General features: G+C 42.8%; 2 protein-coding genes across 2 annotated transcripts in view; both read right to left on the bottom strand.

The window, feature by feature from the left end:
• Nucleotides 1-407: 407 nt before the first annotated feature.
• On the bottom strand, nt 408-9,331 carry TMEM42 (transmembrane protein 42). Its single transcript, XM_074886805.1, has 3 exons — nt 9,248-9,331; nt 4,454-4,600; nt 408-3,598 (listed from the first exon to the last, which is right to left on the bottom strand). Exons 1-3 carry the CDS (start codon nt 9,329-9,331, stop codon nt 3,455-3,457), a joined length of 375 nt encoding a protein of 124 aa, XP_074742906.1. The 3' UTR covers nt 408-3,454.
• Nucleotides 9,332-9,429: 98 nt separating this feature from the next.
• Nucleotides 9,430-17,816, bottom strand: part of KIF15 (kinesin family member 15) — a 39,149-nt gene continuing 30,762 nt past the window's right edge. The window contains 8 exon segments of the mRNA XM_074859285.1: nt 9,430-10,915; nt 10,917-10,972; nt 11,278-11,409; nt 11,834-11,999; nt 13,665-13,702; nt 14,275-14,347; nt 16,919-17,025; nt 17,465-17,629. Coding sequence (XP_074715386.1) covers nt 10,891-10,915; nt 10,917-10,972; nt 11,278-11,409; nt 11,834-11,999; nt 13,665-13,702; nt 14,275-14,347; nt 16,919-17,025; nt 17,465-17,629 — 762 coding nt within the window. The 3' untranslated portion in view covers nt 9,430-10,890.

Below are 17,816 nucleotides of genomic sequence, written 5' to 3'. Positions count from 1 at the left end.
TTGAGGAAAATCTGATGAACAAGGTACTGAAAAATTAGGGTTGTGTTTGAGAATGAGGGAAAGATGCAGGAAAGACTCATTACAGCCAATGCCTGGGAGACGTGAAAACAAAAGTGTATTTTTCTGGAATTTGACCAGAAATGTGTACCTGAGACTCTTCTCTAAAAATACCTTGGCTCAAGCGTGCAAAACTCCACGCAAGCACACTACTGTAGTTCCCACATAAGGATAATCCATCTTCTGCCCTGGTAAACCAAGGTCTTATGGCTGGCCATGATCTTCAGCCACCTTGCAAGGTCTACCACATTTGAACTGCTCACTCTTCAAACACAGCTCGCTCATAAGTGTCACATCACTTTTTTGGTGTGTCTGGTCTAAAATATCTGTAAACATTAAATTTCAGCCACTGAGCTTTGGACAGTGTTTTAATTTGCAAATGCCAGCACCCAGCCACATTTTGGATGAGCACACACAAACCATTTACCAGAAGTGCACTGCTTTGCCATACAGTGATTGCAGCCTTCCTTGCAGCCCTGGCCCCATGCTGACAAACAACACCAGCAGATGTGGGCCAAACTCTGTGTACAGAGGAGAGGGATTCTGCCAAAAAAACACACCCTGCTTGGCAATCTTTCCCTCCCACAGTAATTGGAGGAAAACTCATTTCTGTTTCCACCTTCAAGTATTTATGACTGAATTTACAGCCCTTGTTTATGTTCTTCTGCCTTAAACTTTCTGCCCACACTTTCTGCACCTGTGCAAACATCTCCTAGACCTTGACCTCCAACGATGACTATAATAAAGAAATGTCAGTTTTGAGACAGTCCACGTTAAGAAACTTTTCAAAAGGTTTGTTAGGAGAAGGAGCAACAGCCAAATTAACCAGAAAGTCTGGTCCTTCTCTCACCATTTGCACGAAGGTGGCCACAGCTTACAGCTGGCTGAGAGTTAATAACAAGGGCAAACAAATCAGGCTTGCAGCCTTCATTACTTCTCCATCATGTATAAAGGTCTAAGCAGACTTGATGTAGAAATGCATAGTTCCTGGTTGTGATCTCCGCAGACCTATGGGGGATGCTGGGTCACCACACCAAGTCCCACCTTCCCAGGCAGCCAGACAGATCCCCTCTTTCTATCACTGCTGCTACCCACAGAGTTCCCCAGGTGCAAAGACCCATGTTGGTAAGGAGGAAAAGACTTATGAGCACACCAAGGGGAGAGGCAAAGGCTTTCCCCCTCTTGGGACACGGCTGCCAGATGTGATGAGCTAGCATGGTCTCCTGACGCAGGGGACACGGAGCAAACAGCTCTTGGCCTCTTCTGGGGACACTGACTTTTTGTTTCTGCTACAAAGAAAGAAAAAGCTTGAACCGAACTCCAGTGGCATTTCCACCCGCAAGTCTATTTTTACATTCCTGCTGGACATGGTGCAGATCTGCCAGTCATGATAAAGCTGACAGGTTCCGATAGGGAGGCTCGCAGAAATGTGCCCTTAGGTTTTCTCCACTTGCCACAACATGACTCACTGTCCTGGTTTTGGCCAAGATACAGTTAGTTTTCTTTTAGTAGCTGGTACAGTGTGTTTTGGCTTTAGTGTGGGAATAATGCTGAGAAGGCACTGATGTTTTAGTTGCTGCTAAGCCGTACTTAGGTCCTAAGTCAAGGGTTTTTCAGTTTCCCATGCTCTGCCAGCAAGCAGGTGCACAAGCTGGGAGGGAGCAGGGCCAGGACAGCTGACCCGAACTAGCTGAAGGGATATTCCATATCCCTTCCATAGAGCATCGTGCTCAGTATGTAAACTGGGGGGAGTCAGCAGGAAGGAGCCGATCGCTGCTCGGAGACTGTCTCGGTATCGGTCAGCGGGTGGTGAGCAACTGCATTGTGCATCACTTGTTTCTTTTTCTTCAGTTTTATTTCTCTCTTTTGTTATATTTCTTTTCATTACAATTATTATTTGTGATTGTTATTATATTTTATGTATTTTAGTTATTAAACTGTCCTTACCTCAACCAGTGAGTTTTACTTTTGTTTTTTCCAATTCTCCTCCCCATCCCACTGCAGCGGGGAGGAGTGAGCAAGTGGCTGCAAAGGTGCTTAGCTACCGACTGGGCCTAAACAACGACACTCACTTTCTGTGGTTACAGGCAGACAGAGACAACCTGATAAGCCTAGAGCAAACAAGTGACATCACCAGCATGATGCATACATTTATAGGCATCATTATATTTCTTGATTAGGATTGCAACTAAAAAATTTCAAAGTAAAACAAGATGTATGGGCAGAGGAAAGAAGTTAATACCTTAGAAATTATGTTCCTGACACATGCACACTGTTGACATCTGAACACAGAGTAATCACTGACCCAAAATTTAGCAAATGTGTGGGTACCAGTGATCTGGTTGATTACATCACACAAATGGGAATCAGCATCATCCAGAGGTGTAAGAAAAGTGTTGCTTGAGAAACTCCATTTTACCAAATGTTAAAGCAACTGCCAACTTCAATGTGGAGGGGGGATATGTTGAACATGAACACTCCTAGTGGAAGCAGCTGACTGCTCACATGCAGCCTGCTGCATTGTCCCAAATTTACAGTTTGACCTACACCCAACAGGAATGGTGATAAAAACCCCATCCTGGTTAAGAGTTTAAAGGAAAGAGCAGCAACCTTATAGTGAGTAACATGTCAGGAATGGGTGAGTGGAAATTACAGGCATCAGATACAAATAGCAAGTTAAAAGGTATATGTGTGTGACTGACAGGGGAAGCTGCAGGCATTAATGAAAGGCTCCGCAGCCTTACAGGTAGTGGTGGGCATGGGGCCATTTCAAGAGAAGAAAGTCATCAGAGCAGAAATATCAGCTGCCTTCAGCATCTACTTAGAATCATAGAATTATTTAGGTTGGAAAAGACCTTTAAGATCATTGAGTCCAACCATTAACCTAACCCTGCCATGTCCACCACTAAACCATGTCCCTAAGTGCCACATCTATGTCTCTTAAACACCTTCAGGGATGGTGACTCAACCACTTCTGTGGGCAGCCTGTTCCAATGCTTGACTTCTGATTGCTTTTCTACTTCGAGACAGGTCGTCTTACGGAAAAGTACTGATGTACAGCCGCCTTCCACAGCCACCGTGTTTACTTTCAGCTTTCCCCAAACTGGGAAAGTTCCGCAGCTGCAGGGTGTGAAGCGGAGGAGCGGCTGATAAGCCTCTGGCCCTGATTTTCACAATACTGACTCAGAGCGGACCAGCTCCCTCCGAGGCTGTCACTGCCACCACACCACTGCCAACCTGGCAGGAAAGATGCGAGTCAGCAGATCAGCAGGTGAGCAGGGGTTAGCAGGTACATGGCCGGCACGTTCGGAGTCAGCTGGGGGCTGGGGACGCTGTCACGAGGCAGGCTGGCAAGGGGCGAGGGGTGGCACAGCATCGTGCCCCCCGCTGGCAGCCATCACGCCTCCTTCTTCTCCGCTGGGAGCTGCGCCAGCCGGGGTGCAGCCGTGTGCAGCAGCACGAGGCCGCAGAGCATCGCAGCAAGGCCGACCCACCACAGAGGCGTCCATGTCTCCCCAAAGAGAAGCTTGCCCAGGACGGCCTGAAGGAAAAGACAAAGACAAAAGTTTGCTGAGCCGAGCCACCCCAAGGCCTCCTGCGCTGCCAGAGCTGCAAGGACTTCTGCTTGGAGAGCTGGCCCTGGAAAAAACCCTGCTTGAGGAAACTCCTGCTGGGACCACCAACAGAAACAGCTGCTGTGGGTGATGCCAGAGATGATCTACTCTACCATCCAGCCTGGAAGCACAGCCATATTGTGGTCCCAAAGCAGGATTCTGCCAGGTGCGTGTGTGCTTTGCTGCCTTCCCAGCAGCTCTCGGGAGCCAAATCTCCAGTCAACTGGGCAACTGCAGTCGATAAAAAACAGGGTCTCACTGACTTGAGTTTTGGATACCACCATGAACTGACTACGAGCTGGAGCACAGAAATAAGGTGGACAGCTGCTGAGAGTGGAAAGTGAGCAGAAAAACCCTGCGGGTCAAAAATGCTCTTGCTGTCACTAGAGGCAGTGCATCTTCACACCCAGCTAGGGTGGCTTTGGCTTGTCACAGGTGAGCTGTTGCAAAGGAAAAGCAAAACAAAGCAAAGCTCCCAGCTCTGGCTCTCACTGGCAATTAGAAAATGCAGTAAACTGTACGGCTGCTGCAAGGCACTGTGCTGGGCAGCAGCGCCCTCCCTCCTGCACCACCCAGCAAAGTCCTACAGCCTCTGCTGTGAACAGCTGTCAGAGCAGCAGAGGCCCAATACAATCATTTCATGTCTGCCTGTAACTCTCCTTTTGTGGACAGCAATGCCGGTCATGCTGGGAGGTGAGGTACAACCCGTCACATCCAGTGTGACTGTTCCCGCATCGCTGGGCTCCTCCAGGCTTCAGCACCTGGGGAAGGGATCTACTCACCGAAGAGATGAAATTGGAGGCCGTCATCGTCACAGAGGCAGAGGCCGAGGAAGAGGAGAGTCGCAGGGCTTTTGCAAAGACCGTCCACATCACTGCATTGCATGCAAACACCAAGCCAACGCAGCCGATGCGAAGCAGCACAGGCAGCTGTAGGATGAAAGGGATTTTTACTGACCACTCGCCTACCCTCACTAATTCATGGGCACTTTGGAGCAAAACCCAAGTGTGCGCCTCTGAAGCTGAATTACAGCTGGTATTACATGGGGATGAATGTATTAAATCACAAAAGGAAACAGAAGCGAGGAAACAGCCCTGGAAGGAGCGTGACCCTGGCATGTCCTGCCATGAGTCCTCACTAGATGTATGAAAAAGGGTCCAATTCAGCCCTGCCAGAGACAAACACCAAACACATATGTGCTGTGTGTGGTCCAGGACCACATCTGTTGTAAATCTGGTCAGAAACCCAAACCACTGGTCCTCACCACCTCCCATGACCTGCCCTGCCTTACTGTCGCAGCGAGGGCAGAGCAGGGTACTCTGGGAGGAATGTGAGAGCTGAGGGGCTTCGTGCCTTACTTTGCATGCTCACTGGAGAGCAGATTTACTGAGAGCTCTCTGCTCCAGCATCTAGTAGCAACAAAACCACCTGTGAATTCAAGGGCCTTCAAGGGGCAACTAGGTTCTCAGGAAAGATCTCCCTCCTTAGACAACCTGACAAGATGTGAAACAGCCTCAGTCTGAAAAAAGGGCACAGTTTTGCCTGAAAAGCCTTCACCATGCACAGGCTCCCCCCACACCCATAGTTTTAGCTGCTGCAGCCATCTCCCTAGCCCTGGGATACCATCCCCTTGACGTGAAGACACCAAGGGAGAAGATCACAGGCAGATCACGACTATCACACTCAGGGAGCACACGAGGGCAAATGAAAGCAAGGCTTTGTCTAAGCCTGTAGGAATCATGCTTTCATCACCTGTCACCTTTCAGTCCATGGTGGGATCCACCTCGAAGCAGACAGAAATGTATGTGTGAAGCCACCAACAAACACAGCTGAGAGGTGCACCTGCCCCATGGGAATGGCTGCACTGTGGCCCCTGCCAGCTGCCCAAATCAAGGGGAGCCACCGCGTTCTGCTCCTACTCAGAAAAAATTATTAACTGCAAGCTAGGGGAGGCCACAATGATTTCTGAAGCAAGTGATGTAGCAAGAACAAAGTTAAAAGGAAAAGGCTGTAAAGCAGATCCCTGGTTGATGGTTGGTGCAAGCTCTCTATGACTAATCCCCTTCCAGAGAGGGACAGTTCACGTGGTTTGGCCTCATTTTGCCCCATGTTTCCAAAGGTCTCCAGCTTTATCAGGGCAACAGTAAATGATCCAAAATGATTCCCGTCACTTTGCTTTCCCACCACTGCCCTGGCAAACCCTGCAGAGAGGGCTAAGAGGGACAACCATGTCAGCTGCTACCAATCTTCTGAGGAAGAAACCTTCTGCTGTGCTGCAGCTCACCGTAGGATGGGGTTTGCCACCCAGCTTCACCCTCTGCCTGTGTGACCAGACAGTTTTACCTTGCTCAGGGCAGCTGTGTACATCCACACATACCTCTACGGGCTAGGCAGATTTGGGAGTAGAGAGATGAAAGGGAAAAACAATTCTCTTGTGTTTCACCTAAATTCAATATATTTTTGGATCAGAAAGACCCAGGTTATGCTACTGGGGAAGAAAAGCCTTAAGAAAAAGAGATCTTGGAACTGTCTTCAACCACCCGCCCAAGGGTGTAGAGAGGATGGAGCCCAGGCTCCTCTCTGAGATGCATTGGGATATGAGAAGAGGCAGCAAGCAAAGGTTGGAACAAGTGAAATTTTGATCTGATACAAGGAAAAACAAAGGTAACCAAACACTGGACCAGAGGTCATGGGCCCTCCAACCTTGGAGGTAATTCAAAACTTGACTGGAGAAGGTCATGATCAAGCTGTTGCAGGTTGGACTAGAGACCTCCGGAGGTCCTGCCCGACTTGAATTAGCCTGTGAGTCTATCACTGGTGGAGCAAAGCTGGTTCCCACCATCACAGCAGCTATGCTATCTTCAAAAGTGACTCTGAACCCATGGGTGCTTCTTCTGATTGTCTATTGCAGAGCCAGGGAAATCAGCTGCAGTGTGCTCTGCAGGTGGCATATGCCCAGAAAGAAGGCTTTCCAGAGAGAGGTTGAGTCCCCCTGCGTCATGGGCAGAGGACTGGTCATCACAATGGCATGCAGGCAGAGAGGCAGGAACATCCCCAGGTGTTCCCCACAAGGAAGGAGGGAGGTATAAAATTCCTCCCCTGCCAAGGGCTCAGCCTAGCCAGCCCAGTGAGTCAAGGATTACTGTTCTGATTGCTTTTCTAAGAGATTAATTTCAGTGTACATTTCAGATAATCCAGAATCACTCCTGAAGTGGCAGAAGTAATTTTAGACAAAGTTTGTCAGGGGAGAGGGGAAAGTAAAGGAAAACTTTTGTTCAAGTGAAATGACCTCTCCTGATCAGGCTGCTCTTAGGCTGAGCCATCACAACACATCCTTCTGGTCAGGAAATCCATCTTTGTGCTGCCATCAAGTATCCTGCTACCCTACGTCATAACCTCTTAGAAGCGTCAATGCACTTTTAACATTTGCTGCCACTTTTCACACTGCACAAGTGATGGCTGCTCTCTTATTTTTAGATTTCTGCAGTTCTTCCTCAAACACAAAACTCCTTGAATCTCTGTCACCTTGTGGTTGCTCTGCAGAAATGCCTTTGCAGCAAGCGTGCAGGATTCAAAGGGAGCCCTCTGAAACACTTAAGCATCTACAGTCCTGCGCAATTTAAGCTACTAGGAAGATTACTGCATTTACTTAAAACTTGGGTTAGTTTTGCAGCTAAACGGATTCATTTAATTCATAATTATCACCTAGAATGGACCTGAAACAAGTAACTGAAGGAACCAATTTGTCCAGAAAAAAGAAACACCATCATGGAATCACAGCATGACTGAGGTTGGAAGGGACCTCTGGACATCACCTGGTCCAAGCCTGCCACTCCTAGAGCAGGTTTCCCAGGACTGTGTCCAGACAGCATTTCAATGTCTCTGAGGATCTCCACAACTTTTCTGGGCAACCTGTGTCAGTGCTCGGTCACCCTCACACTGAAAAAGTGTTTCCTGATGTACAGGGGGAACGTCCTGTGTTTCAGCTGGTGCCTATCACCAGGCACCACTGGAAAGCGCCTGGCTTCATCCTCTCTGCACCCTCCCTTCAGGTATTTATACACATTGATGAGATCCCCCCTGAGCCCTCTCTTCTCCAGGCTGAACAGTCCCAGCTCTCTCAGCCTCTCCGCACAGGAGGGATGCTCTGGTTCCTTCATCATCTTGTGGCCCTTTGCTGAACTCTCTCCAGTAGCTCCATCTCTTTTTTGTACTGGAGAGCCCAGAACTGGACCCAGCACTCCAGATGTGGCCTCACCAGTACTGAGTACAGGGGAAGGATCACCTCCCTTGACCTGCTGACAACACTCCACCTCAATGATACACTGTCATAGCACCTTCAAAAAAACCCCCACCAACTCCCCCTCTCAACAAATAAGCAATATTTCTATAAATTTCAAAGGAGAAAAATAATCTGAAAATATGCTGTCAACATTCTCCGTGATTCCATGCTCTGCTTTTCTGTCAGTGCAGGGTACAATCTTTCTAGGGGGACAGGGAAGAGTATCAGGAGTTAAATTTTTTGATTCTCCTTCCTGTCATCCTTTCTGATATACTGGAAAGGATCGGCAAATACTGAGGTTTTGCTTTTTTAGCCATCTCTAATAATTACACAAGTTGATTTTCTTTTTTCCTGATGCAAGGCTGGATTTTTTCAGATCTAGTTTCTCTTGTGGGTCCTCCTTTGGATTTCAAGTCCAAATGTACATTTGCCATATGAATAATAACCCCTGCTCTGTACCTAAATGAGACGCCACAATGTGTTTTCTGATATGCGTGTGCTGTCTACGTCAGCATCTCACCATTCACAGTATGGTGTATGGCTCCACCTCCACCATGCCTGTGCAAAGGTTCACTTCTGTAGGTAAGGACAGTGTGTGTTTGAGGTGAGAGGCCAGCAGTCCCACATAACCTTAAGCACAACGAGGTTTGAGAAACACAACCAAAGTAAAGATCATCCCCGAGGAACACCCACGGGTGAGCTCACAGGTGAGCACGTCAGCTGAGCAGCACGATGGAAAGCAAGTGCTCCACCTCTCCGCTTTTGTCATGAGTGAAGAGAAATAGAAGAGAGGGAGAAGGGCAAGGTTATTAGCAAAACAGCAGGCTGAGAACAAGTGTTTGATACTCAAGTACACTAACATCCTGCTTTTATCGTAGAACTGACACAAACCCACTGCAGCTGGGGTTTCTCAGTTGGGTTTGGCTTCAGGCATTCCCGTACCATGCCTGTTCTCTTCTCTCTCACATACCAGCAGGCTTACCTCAGCCTGCTCACTGTTTGTTGACATTACCACCACGCATTAGTCAACCCTTCAGCAGCTACAAGGCCAGGCTCCCTCAAGAGGTGAGTCAGGGCTCGGCTCTCCGAGGCCGCGCCGCTTTCCCAGCAACTCCCTCCGCAGGCCTTAAGGGCAGAGACCCCCGGGAGGGCAGCAGCAGAACCGGCGCCTTTCCCGCCCTCACGGCCTCAGCCCTCCCTCACGGCTCAATCACGCGGGCGGCCACAGGCAGCACACCCGTTAGCAGATGGAAGCCCTTCCCGGCGCTGATCTCCTCCTTCCTCCCTTCCTTACCCAGCCGCCGGCCGCCTCCCCGCCCGGCCTCAGCGCCAGCTTCGCCGCTGCGGCCGCCGCCGCCGCCCCGCCCCCCGCCCTCATGGCGGGCCCGGCCGAGCCCGCCGCGGCACCGCCCCGCACCGGGGGCGGGGTTCCCCAGGGAGGGGGAGGGAAGGGAAGACAAGTGCACGCGGGCAATCTTCGTTATATACAAAGGCTTTATTTTTTTAAAAACAAGAATGGAGTATGAAAACAATTTAGGTCCTGCTATAGACGTACAACACAGAGAAAGGCTCACGAGGAAGCAAGCGCGCAGCAGGGATCCTGCCTCCCCCTCCAGGGAGGGCCAGAGGCCCCTGCCCGCAGGGAAAGGACTGCGGGAACAGTCACACGGGACAGACCAGAGCTGCTCTGGGGAACATCTGCAAACCGAGAACATGGAAAAAACGAAGCCCACAGGAGACAGCAGCTAACTACTAGATTGCTCGTAATTACTTGTTACTGACTTGTCTGCAAGGAGTTAGTTACTTTTTAGTTACTTGTCTACAAAAGGAAAAACACAAACCTCCCTAGTTTAAGATCAGCTTTTTACTTCTGTAGTTCACCATCAAAGTTCAAGTGGAAACAAATCTGCAGGATTAGGCAACTTCAAAATTCACAGATAGGGCTGGGGGAAATTCTTCTTCCCCTCAGCCAAATACTGAAGAAAGTCACTGGGTATTCTGTTCCCCACTTGACACACATCTTTCTCCTCATTTCCTTTTCCCCCATTGCTCGTGGGCAAAAGAATCACTGTACATAGTAGCCAAAAACAGAATGATAGGATTATTGAGAGTAAAAAAAAAAAGCTAAACAGTATAAATCAGTGTTTTCTGTTCCACTAAAAAGTTATTTGCAATAAATCTTGTGTGATTAAATGAACTTCTGCTATACTCCTAAAATGCCCTGCATATTTTCAGATGTTTCTTAACATTTTGAAGTTTTGTTTATAAGAAAATGGTTGCAAAATACATAGAATTTCCTACAATGCTAATATAGAAAGTCTGCTGTAAGTTTATACAGGGGGAAAAAAAAGATTTAAAAAGCATTTTAATTTCAATTAGAGAAAGAAAAGAATACAAAGCCAAAAGATATTTATAGTACTATTTACAAGTCTATTACTAAATTCACATTCATGTTTTACTGAACAAACTTCAATATGAAAATTATTTTTAAGCAACCCAGGAAAGAGACCCTGTGCTTAGCTAAAAAAAAAAAAAAAACCCCAAAGAAATTGTGCTTTTTAAAATTCAGCTCTGGTGAAAACTGCAACATTTCAGAAGCAGTAGTAACCTGAATAAAAGCACAAAAGGAAATAAAAATCCAGGTGTGTTCCCAGTGAGAGTTTTTCCTTGGCAAGGTACAAAAGTTTCAAGGAAGTATCTTCCAGTACCTATACAAAACCAGTTTTTGAAAAATTACAGGAAGGTGTTAATATGTCATTGAAAGCTGCCCATGTAACTTAGCAAAGAATTTTATTCCAGCTATTACCAGAAAAAAAAAAAAATCTAGGAACTAAACCACTTGATTACTCTGGGACCACAGCAAAAGTCATTTGACAACTGGTTTTTTGCTTATTCTGTACACTTTAAAAATATGGCTCTGCAGTTTCATTTGTGTCATTATAGCTGATCATGATGTCTACATGTCATATTTTTTTAATTCTTTCAAAAAAGCATTTTCAATTCGTAGTTTTTCAGTCTCCTGTAAAACAGAAAACACATGGGTGTATTAAAGAAATCATACCCACTTTCATATTTCTATATAAGCCGTATCTACACTTGTTCATGTCCTTTATACACTATGTACTTGAGGAAATAAAATGGGGTGATTCTTGTCTGGGGCCTGTGAGGAGACAGACCAGCCATGACTTACACAACTGCATAGAATCAGAGGTCTCCATCTGCCACTCTCCAGCAGAAGAGCAGGAATTTTAGTTTTTATTTTCAAATCTTAGCTCTCTTCTATGTCAGGCCATTACTTCATCTGTATTCTACTCTGCAACTTACCTCAGCAAGTTTAGCGTAATCTTTCTTCAATTTCACAAGATACTGAATCTTCTGGTTTAGGTTTTGATGACCAAGTAATTTCCCATTCTCCTCAGCAAGAAAGTCAACTTGCTTCCTCAGCAAGGCCATTTCCTGTAATTAATAAATACATTGTGTACCTCTTAACCATAGCCCCTCCTTCGCTTTTCAGAAGAAATAGCTTCTCTCAAACTATTAACATACTAACACACAAATTTGTTGTAACATATGATGCAAGAATTGGTTCATTCAGGAAATTTGTATTTGTCTTATGTCTCCTTAGGTACTACATTAGATCTCTCCCAAAGCACAAAAAAAGCGCCATTTGATTTGTATTACAAATTACAACAATGATTTCCATACCTAGAGTTTCACTAGTGCAGGAAACAGCATTGCAAATACAACAAAACTGCAAGGCAATACATTTTCAGAGGCAGTCTTTGATTGCTAATTAATCAGAATATTGTCCAATTAGCAACAGCTCTACCTCTGCTGAATAAGCTTCTACTGTAAAGACAACAAAAAAAAATTATATAACCTTTCCAATTCTCTCTCTCTCTTCATATGTTTCCTCTAGTTTTGATCTAATTTCTTCTTTTTCATGAAATGCTTTCAGCTCCAAAGCTCTTGTTCGTTCCATCTCCAGTGTCATTTCAAGACAAGTATTCTCTTTGATTTTGAGGGTATTTTTGGCCTCCTCTAATCTGCCAACATAAAAGAATCATAAAATATTAAAAACCAACATAAATGGCATATAACTGAATTAAGTCAGCGTTGGATATGGAGGCAGGCTCCTTTAAAATTATCCTTCTGAGGCAATATATCTTCCCTAGAACTTAGTGTTAAGAGAAGGAAAAATTTCATTCTGCTTCACAGCTCTTGTGTTTAATACTATCTCTTAACTAGGCAGTGTTTTGGAGTTTCTCTTCTTTTTGGGAACTATGCTGTTTCCAATCCAGGACATACAACTCCACCCATGAAATAAAAGTTTCACCTGCGAGAACACGTAGAATTAATTTATCTAAGGTATGTAAATTTGTCAGATGAACTCTGCTGCTCTTCAAGTTTCTCCTAAATTGCTTGTTTGTACCTGGCTTTTCTCCAATAGCCTTATTGCTCAGATATCTCTGAACAGCTCAGAGATGGTCTGAGCTTCTTTGGCCTGGTAACCAAAGGACCACCACTTTAGATAGAGGTCTCGTCTGCTGAAAATGTTTTCATTCTGTCAGGTTCACAGAATAGTAAACCATGCCAACAGACTTCATAGCCTGTCTACTGATTATATGAACTTTAGGAATTTTGCATGCCTATTTAAATACTGCTTAAATTAAAACATTTTTGTCATCAGTTTTGTTTCACTGAAGCCTGGTGTTTAAGACCTACTATATGAAAACAGTATTCATTTGCTGCATTTGTCAAGATATTTTCTTGATGACAAAAAGAATCTTTTTCCTCTTTGTACATTATTTGTTTGTATGAGACATTGCAGCACTGCTATAAAGCATATTTCAGAGACAGACAGGTATGAAAAACCAATGCATCAAATAGCAAAGTAACTCCACATCAAGACTAGGGTTTCTTGAAAACTTAATAAAAATTACTTTTGAAATTACCATGTGCATAAAAAACTATCTTCATCTTTAAAAGAAGTTACCTACATAAAAAGCATTCCATTAAATATAAATAACTCAAGTATTAGGAGATTCAGCCACTGTGAATCCTGAAGCAATACAGACTAGGAAAAGAATAACAGGAGCAACATTTTCAAGCTAATTTTTATCTACTAATTCAGTACTTTATTTCTTGACTGCTATCCATACAAGGTGCAAAACACTTGACTTTTGAGAACTACTTGCACAATAGTGCAAACCCAGTCTAAGAATCCTCTAATAATAAACAATTTTCATTATTCAAGATGAAGTGCAAAAATTTAAACAAATAAAAAAGCAAAGAATTAGCAAAAGCAAAGTTATAAACTATTTACAATTATTAATAAAAAATGAACAGTATTTCAATTTAATTTGGAAAGGAATGCTTAGAATTCACTGCATATAAACAAATTCAAGACATAGAAAAACTTATATTGGAGGGAACACTTAGAATTGTTTAAAATTATCTATGGTTCCACCTATTTCAGAGTATTGTCCTGATATAATGTTACCCTTTTAGAAAATGTAGTAATAGGTGCTACTACCACCTACTGATGAGAAAGAGTAAGAACTTAATGTGTCTTGCAGAAATGTAAACAACGTTTCCAAATTACATCTTTTATAGTTTCAGATCTTGGATTTCTATTGCTTCAGTATATCTTTTTGGTATTAATGAGTTTCATACAAATCTCCAGTTCAATGAGCAATATTTAAGCTTACTCTGCTTTGATTTTCAGCATCTCCTCCACTGCTTTATTCTGTAAAAGTTAAAAAATATTAGTTACATTCTTAATGTTTAACATACATACATATAAAAAAATTATTTGTCACTTAATTGATGCTACGTATCTCACTCCAGATCCTACCAAAATTGTCCTACCACCTAGTAGCTGACATCTAATATTCACTATAAGTTCATCTCTTTTCTATATGCAGAGCACAAACAACCCACAGAAGTATCTCTACCCATTCATACACAGCAGAGCTCTAGCAGGGGGTTCTTCTGTCTGGGAGAGCCATGACAACCTCCACTGTGACATTAACTTCCCTTTGGCAGAGCCTTGACATCAGCAAGTGACACAATCTTTACTTTCCAACTCTGGAGATGAGTTAGATTTAGTGATCTAAATCTGGTTTTGCTTATTGTGCAATCTGACACCCAGTTTGTTGGTGTTAGACCAAGATAGAAACCTTAAAGAGATAAGTAATCAGGCTGTGTCTGTTAGAATTCACTAGAAATCAGTGTTTGTTTCACTGCCATGAAATAGAAGACGACACGTTAATACTTCACAGCAGGGAAACAGCAACTGACATGAGAAGGGTAATGTACCTTGGCAAGTCGTTCTTCAGCAATCTCCTCCTCTTTCGCTTTGAGGTACTGAACATCAGGATGTTTCTGGTCACTAGGAAATCCAAGAATAAGGAAAGTTTCTCAACAAATAGAGGAAACTAGTTGTAAAAACATTTCATCCAGATTAAACCAGTGAATATGTGTAGCTGTCTTGACGCATGTTCATACTCAAAATACGGAAGATGATGAAACAACTCAGGAAGGGTTTAAACTTTTATATTCCAAGAATATCACATTTTCCTGTGTTAGAGTATAGAGAAACTAATGTTTTAAGGGAAACAAAAATGTAATAACTATGTAACTATGTTAGATAGCTTTTGGGTTGAGGTAAATGTTTTATTAGTTCATGATGTTCACGTGCATATAGACTGCAGAAAGCAACTGCTTCCTACAAGATCGCTGCTCAGAGGTCTTGCCAAGTGAAGAAGGTAAAAGATTTTTGTATTCATAAGACTTGAAAACTGTTTATTTTGTTAGATTTTAGTAAACATGACATCGGATGGAAGGAAACACCATAAAATTAAAAATAACCCCCAAACGAACACACCATTGGGACCACTTCATTCTTGTAGCGTGCCATAAGATGAACGTCATTGGTTAACAGTTATTGTAATTTGATGCAATTTATAAGAGATCACTATTTTCAGTAACTTAAAATCTTTGTCAACATAGCTAGCTAGGGTGATTTATTTCTTATATCTGGTATAAACAGCCTCAGTCTAAGAGAGTGTGTGTATGTGTGGGTGTTTTTGTTAATTAAATGCCAGCTTAAAAATTCTAACAACTTCTGAGAACTAAAAAATAATATTTTCCTTGTTAAATTTTACTACCACCCGCTTCCAAAATCCACCCAAATTCATCCAGTTTATAAATGGACAAAACTGCAATACTTTGTTTACTTATTCTCAGTGGATACTTACATGAACTTTAAAACGTCCAAGTTTAAAATCATTGGTTATGCTCGAGCCTTCCAAATTCTAGTACTGACCAGCCTGTACCAGCTCCAGAGGAGCTGAGCCTGCTGCAGCTTAGCATTACAGAGGTGAAGGCTGACCTTTCCTGTACAGCTCGCTCTTCCCTGCCCTGACACTAAACACTGGAAGAGAGCAGGCACTTGGTCTCATTTTCTGTTCTCAAACATCCTCCAATGCAGTCCAAGATGTCATTACTTCGTCCCATGTGACGTCAATGATCAAATCATCTCTATCACTGGGCCACAGAAAAGACTGCTACCTGCTGCTGCTGTCAGCTACTCCCGTAATGTACGTGGGATTGGATCTGCTGTGAGTAACCCCACCTGAAATATCTAAACTTGATTTTTCAGAGAGCATGCAATATACTGTTAGCCTTCAATCTATTTAATCCACAACTCTTATCAACTAACAGCAGCTGGGAATTGTTAATACATATCCAAATTATATCCCAAGGTCCCAAAATCCAGCAAATGAACATAAAAGTAATGCTTTTCTGGGAAAAATTTGGTCCAAGTAACCTACTCCCTAAAGTGTGTGAAAAACAAAGCCACAGAATCCAGTTTTCCATGGCAAGGTAACCACTTCTTGTTTTTCCATGATTCCCATTTCAGTTCACAAACACTTGCAAATGTCTGTTGCAAGCTAAGCAGAAGGCCCTACAGACATCCCCATTCAATATCCCACCTGAGCTGTCCCACCTTGTGCACAGAATATTTTCCGCAAATGTCTATCTCCATAATTGAAGATGACTGTATAATACATAGAATGCAAGGACAAATTAGAGCTGCACAGACACCTACAATTATAGCATCTTCTAATCAGAATACTTAATTTTGCAAATGTAATAGTGTTCTTTTACGTTAAGTACTCATCTTACCAAAAAGTCAGTTCTAAAACTGACAACACTGATACTTCATTGAATAGGGATAAAAGTTCTGGAACAGTTTTTTTATACATTTAATAGGCAAAAAAAGATTAAGCTCTTACCTACCATGAAATTACTATTTACTAAATTGCCCCTTAAAAATTAATTGTCATTAAATATCAACAGAATTATTTGCTGCTAGTTAAGATTTCTTCTCACAAGAGGTAAACCAGCAAATTATTTAATTCTTTACAATATTGAAAACAGACAAATCAAAAAAGGTAAGCCATGAAACATACTATTTTCTGTCCAAAACTAAGCTATACAGCTTACAGTTTGAGCCAAACCTCAGGATATCTCCAGTTTGAGGTATACAGCAGTGTACCATCTTTTCAAAGGAAGTTTGTTCCTTACCCTCAGAAACACAAGATGGAGAACTGGTTCCATTTATGTCTGTTAAAACTTGTGTTCAATTTGTTCGGACATTTCCTATCTACTGAATCCGTAACTACACAAGTGAGATGGCAATATATAATACACAGAAATGTCTATGCATGTAATTATTTTACATTCTATTTCCATTTCCTTTGTAAAACTTTGTTGTATTTAAGAATTTGTGATTTGAAGGCAATAAAGTTTACAAGCCAGTACGCAATTTTCATAGAAAAGCCTGAGTCAATCTCTAATTATATAAACAATATGTAAGATTGTATTTCAAATAAAACCAGTAAGTTTATCTTAATTGCTTCAAGTTACAACAGGTTTTTATTTTCTTTTACTTTACCTGTTCTTGCTTAGTCTCTGAGCTTCTACGAGGCTCTGTAAATTCCTGTTGTTCTCCACCAATACCTGCATTTCCAGACGCAAGTTCTCCAAGTCATTTAATTGTTCCTAAGTGAAATTTGAAACATTTTATTTGAAGATGAAATTGCAGTTCCTGTTTTCATTTACAGTTGAATGTGTTTTTGAGTAAGAGACAAGTATTTCTCAGAAAACAAGCACAGTTCTCCAGAAAAGATCTGCATCATCCTTCCATTTACAGTTTCATTAGAAACTTGATTTAGAATAAGTCAGAACAGTTCATCAGCAAAAACGATGTTACCATTTGATATCCATGAACACAAAACAAGACAGTCCTTGGGAAAACAAGATATATGGACATCTCAAGCAAGTTGTCACCATTTGTTACCAGCTTAGGTGAAGAGAGGACCAAGAACTGCCTTCCTGCTTTAATGGACAGACCACTAAGCAGAGCTCATAAGAAGTCTGAACTTTGTATTGTGTCTTGTTTTAACTTTACAAATTGGCTGTAGAGATTAACTCATAGTACCTTGAGCCTTAGAATTTCATCATTTTTAGCTCTTCGTTCTTCATTCAGTTCATGTACAAGGTGCTCCAGATTTATTGCAGAAGCCCTCCGATCAGCTATTTCTTGCTCATGAGTTTCCAAGAGCTTTACCAAATTCACATCAAAATTAGGGGGAGTTTTTGGACACTGGCAAGTTAAAAGAAACAAAACCCACAAACTATTAGTAAAGAACTGTTTCCCCTATGTATTGGTTACATGTTTTAACACTTAATTGGAGACATATGTTAATAAATTCCTGGCAGACAAATCATCAATAATACATTTAAGTTACAAACAAGGTGAATGGGATTTAACCATTCCTGATACATTGTCA

The sequence above is a fragment of the Strix uralensis genome, chromosome 1, assembly GCF_047716275.1.
Source record: "Strix uralensis isolate ZFMK-TIS-50842 chromosome 1, bStrUra1, whole genome shotgun sequence".
Taxonomy (NCBI): Eukaryota; Metazoa; Chordata; class Aves; order Strigiformes; family Strigidae; genus Strix; species Strix uralensis.
Note: the sequence above shows the minus strand (reverse complement) of the source record. Positions and strands in the feature narration are given on the sequence as shown.

Excerpts from the sequence above, each read along its gene's own strand:
- TMEM42 (XM_074886805.1), bottom strand. The coding sequence starts at position 9,331 with ATGAGGGCGGGGGGCGGGGCGGCGGCGGCGGCCGCAGCGGCGAAGCTG. Across the intron at positions 4,601-9,247 it reads GGGAGGCGGCCGGCGGCTGG|CTGCCTGTGCTGCTTCGCAT; the intron begins GTAAGGAAGGGA and ends TTCATCCTACAG. Across the intron at positions 3,599-4,453 it reads CCTCCAATTTCATCTCTTCG|GCCGTCCTGGGCAAGCTTCT; the intron begins GTGAGTAGATCC and ends CTTTTCCTTCAG.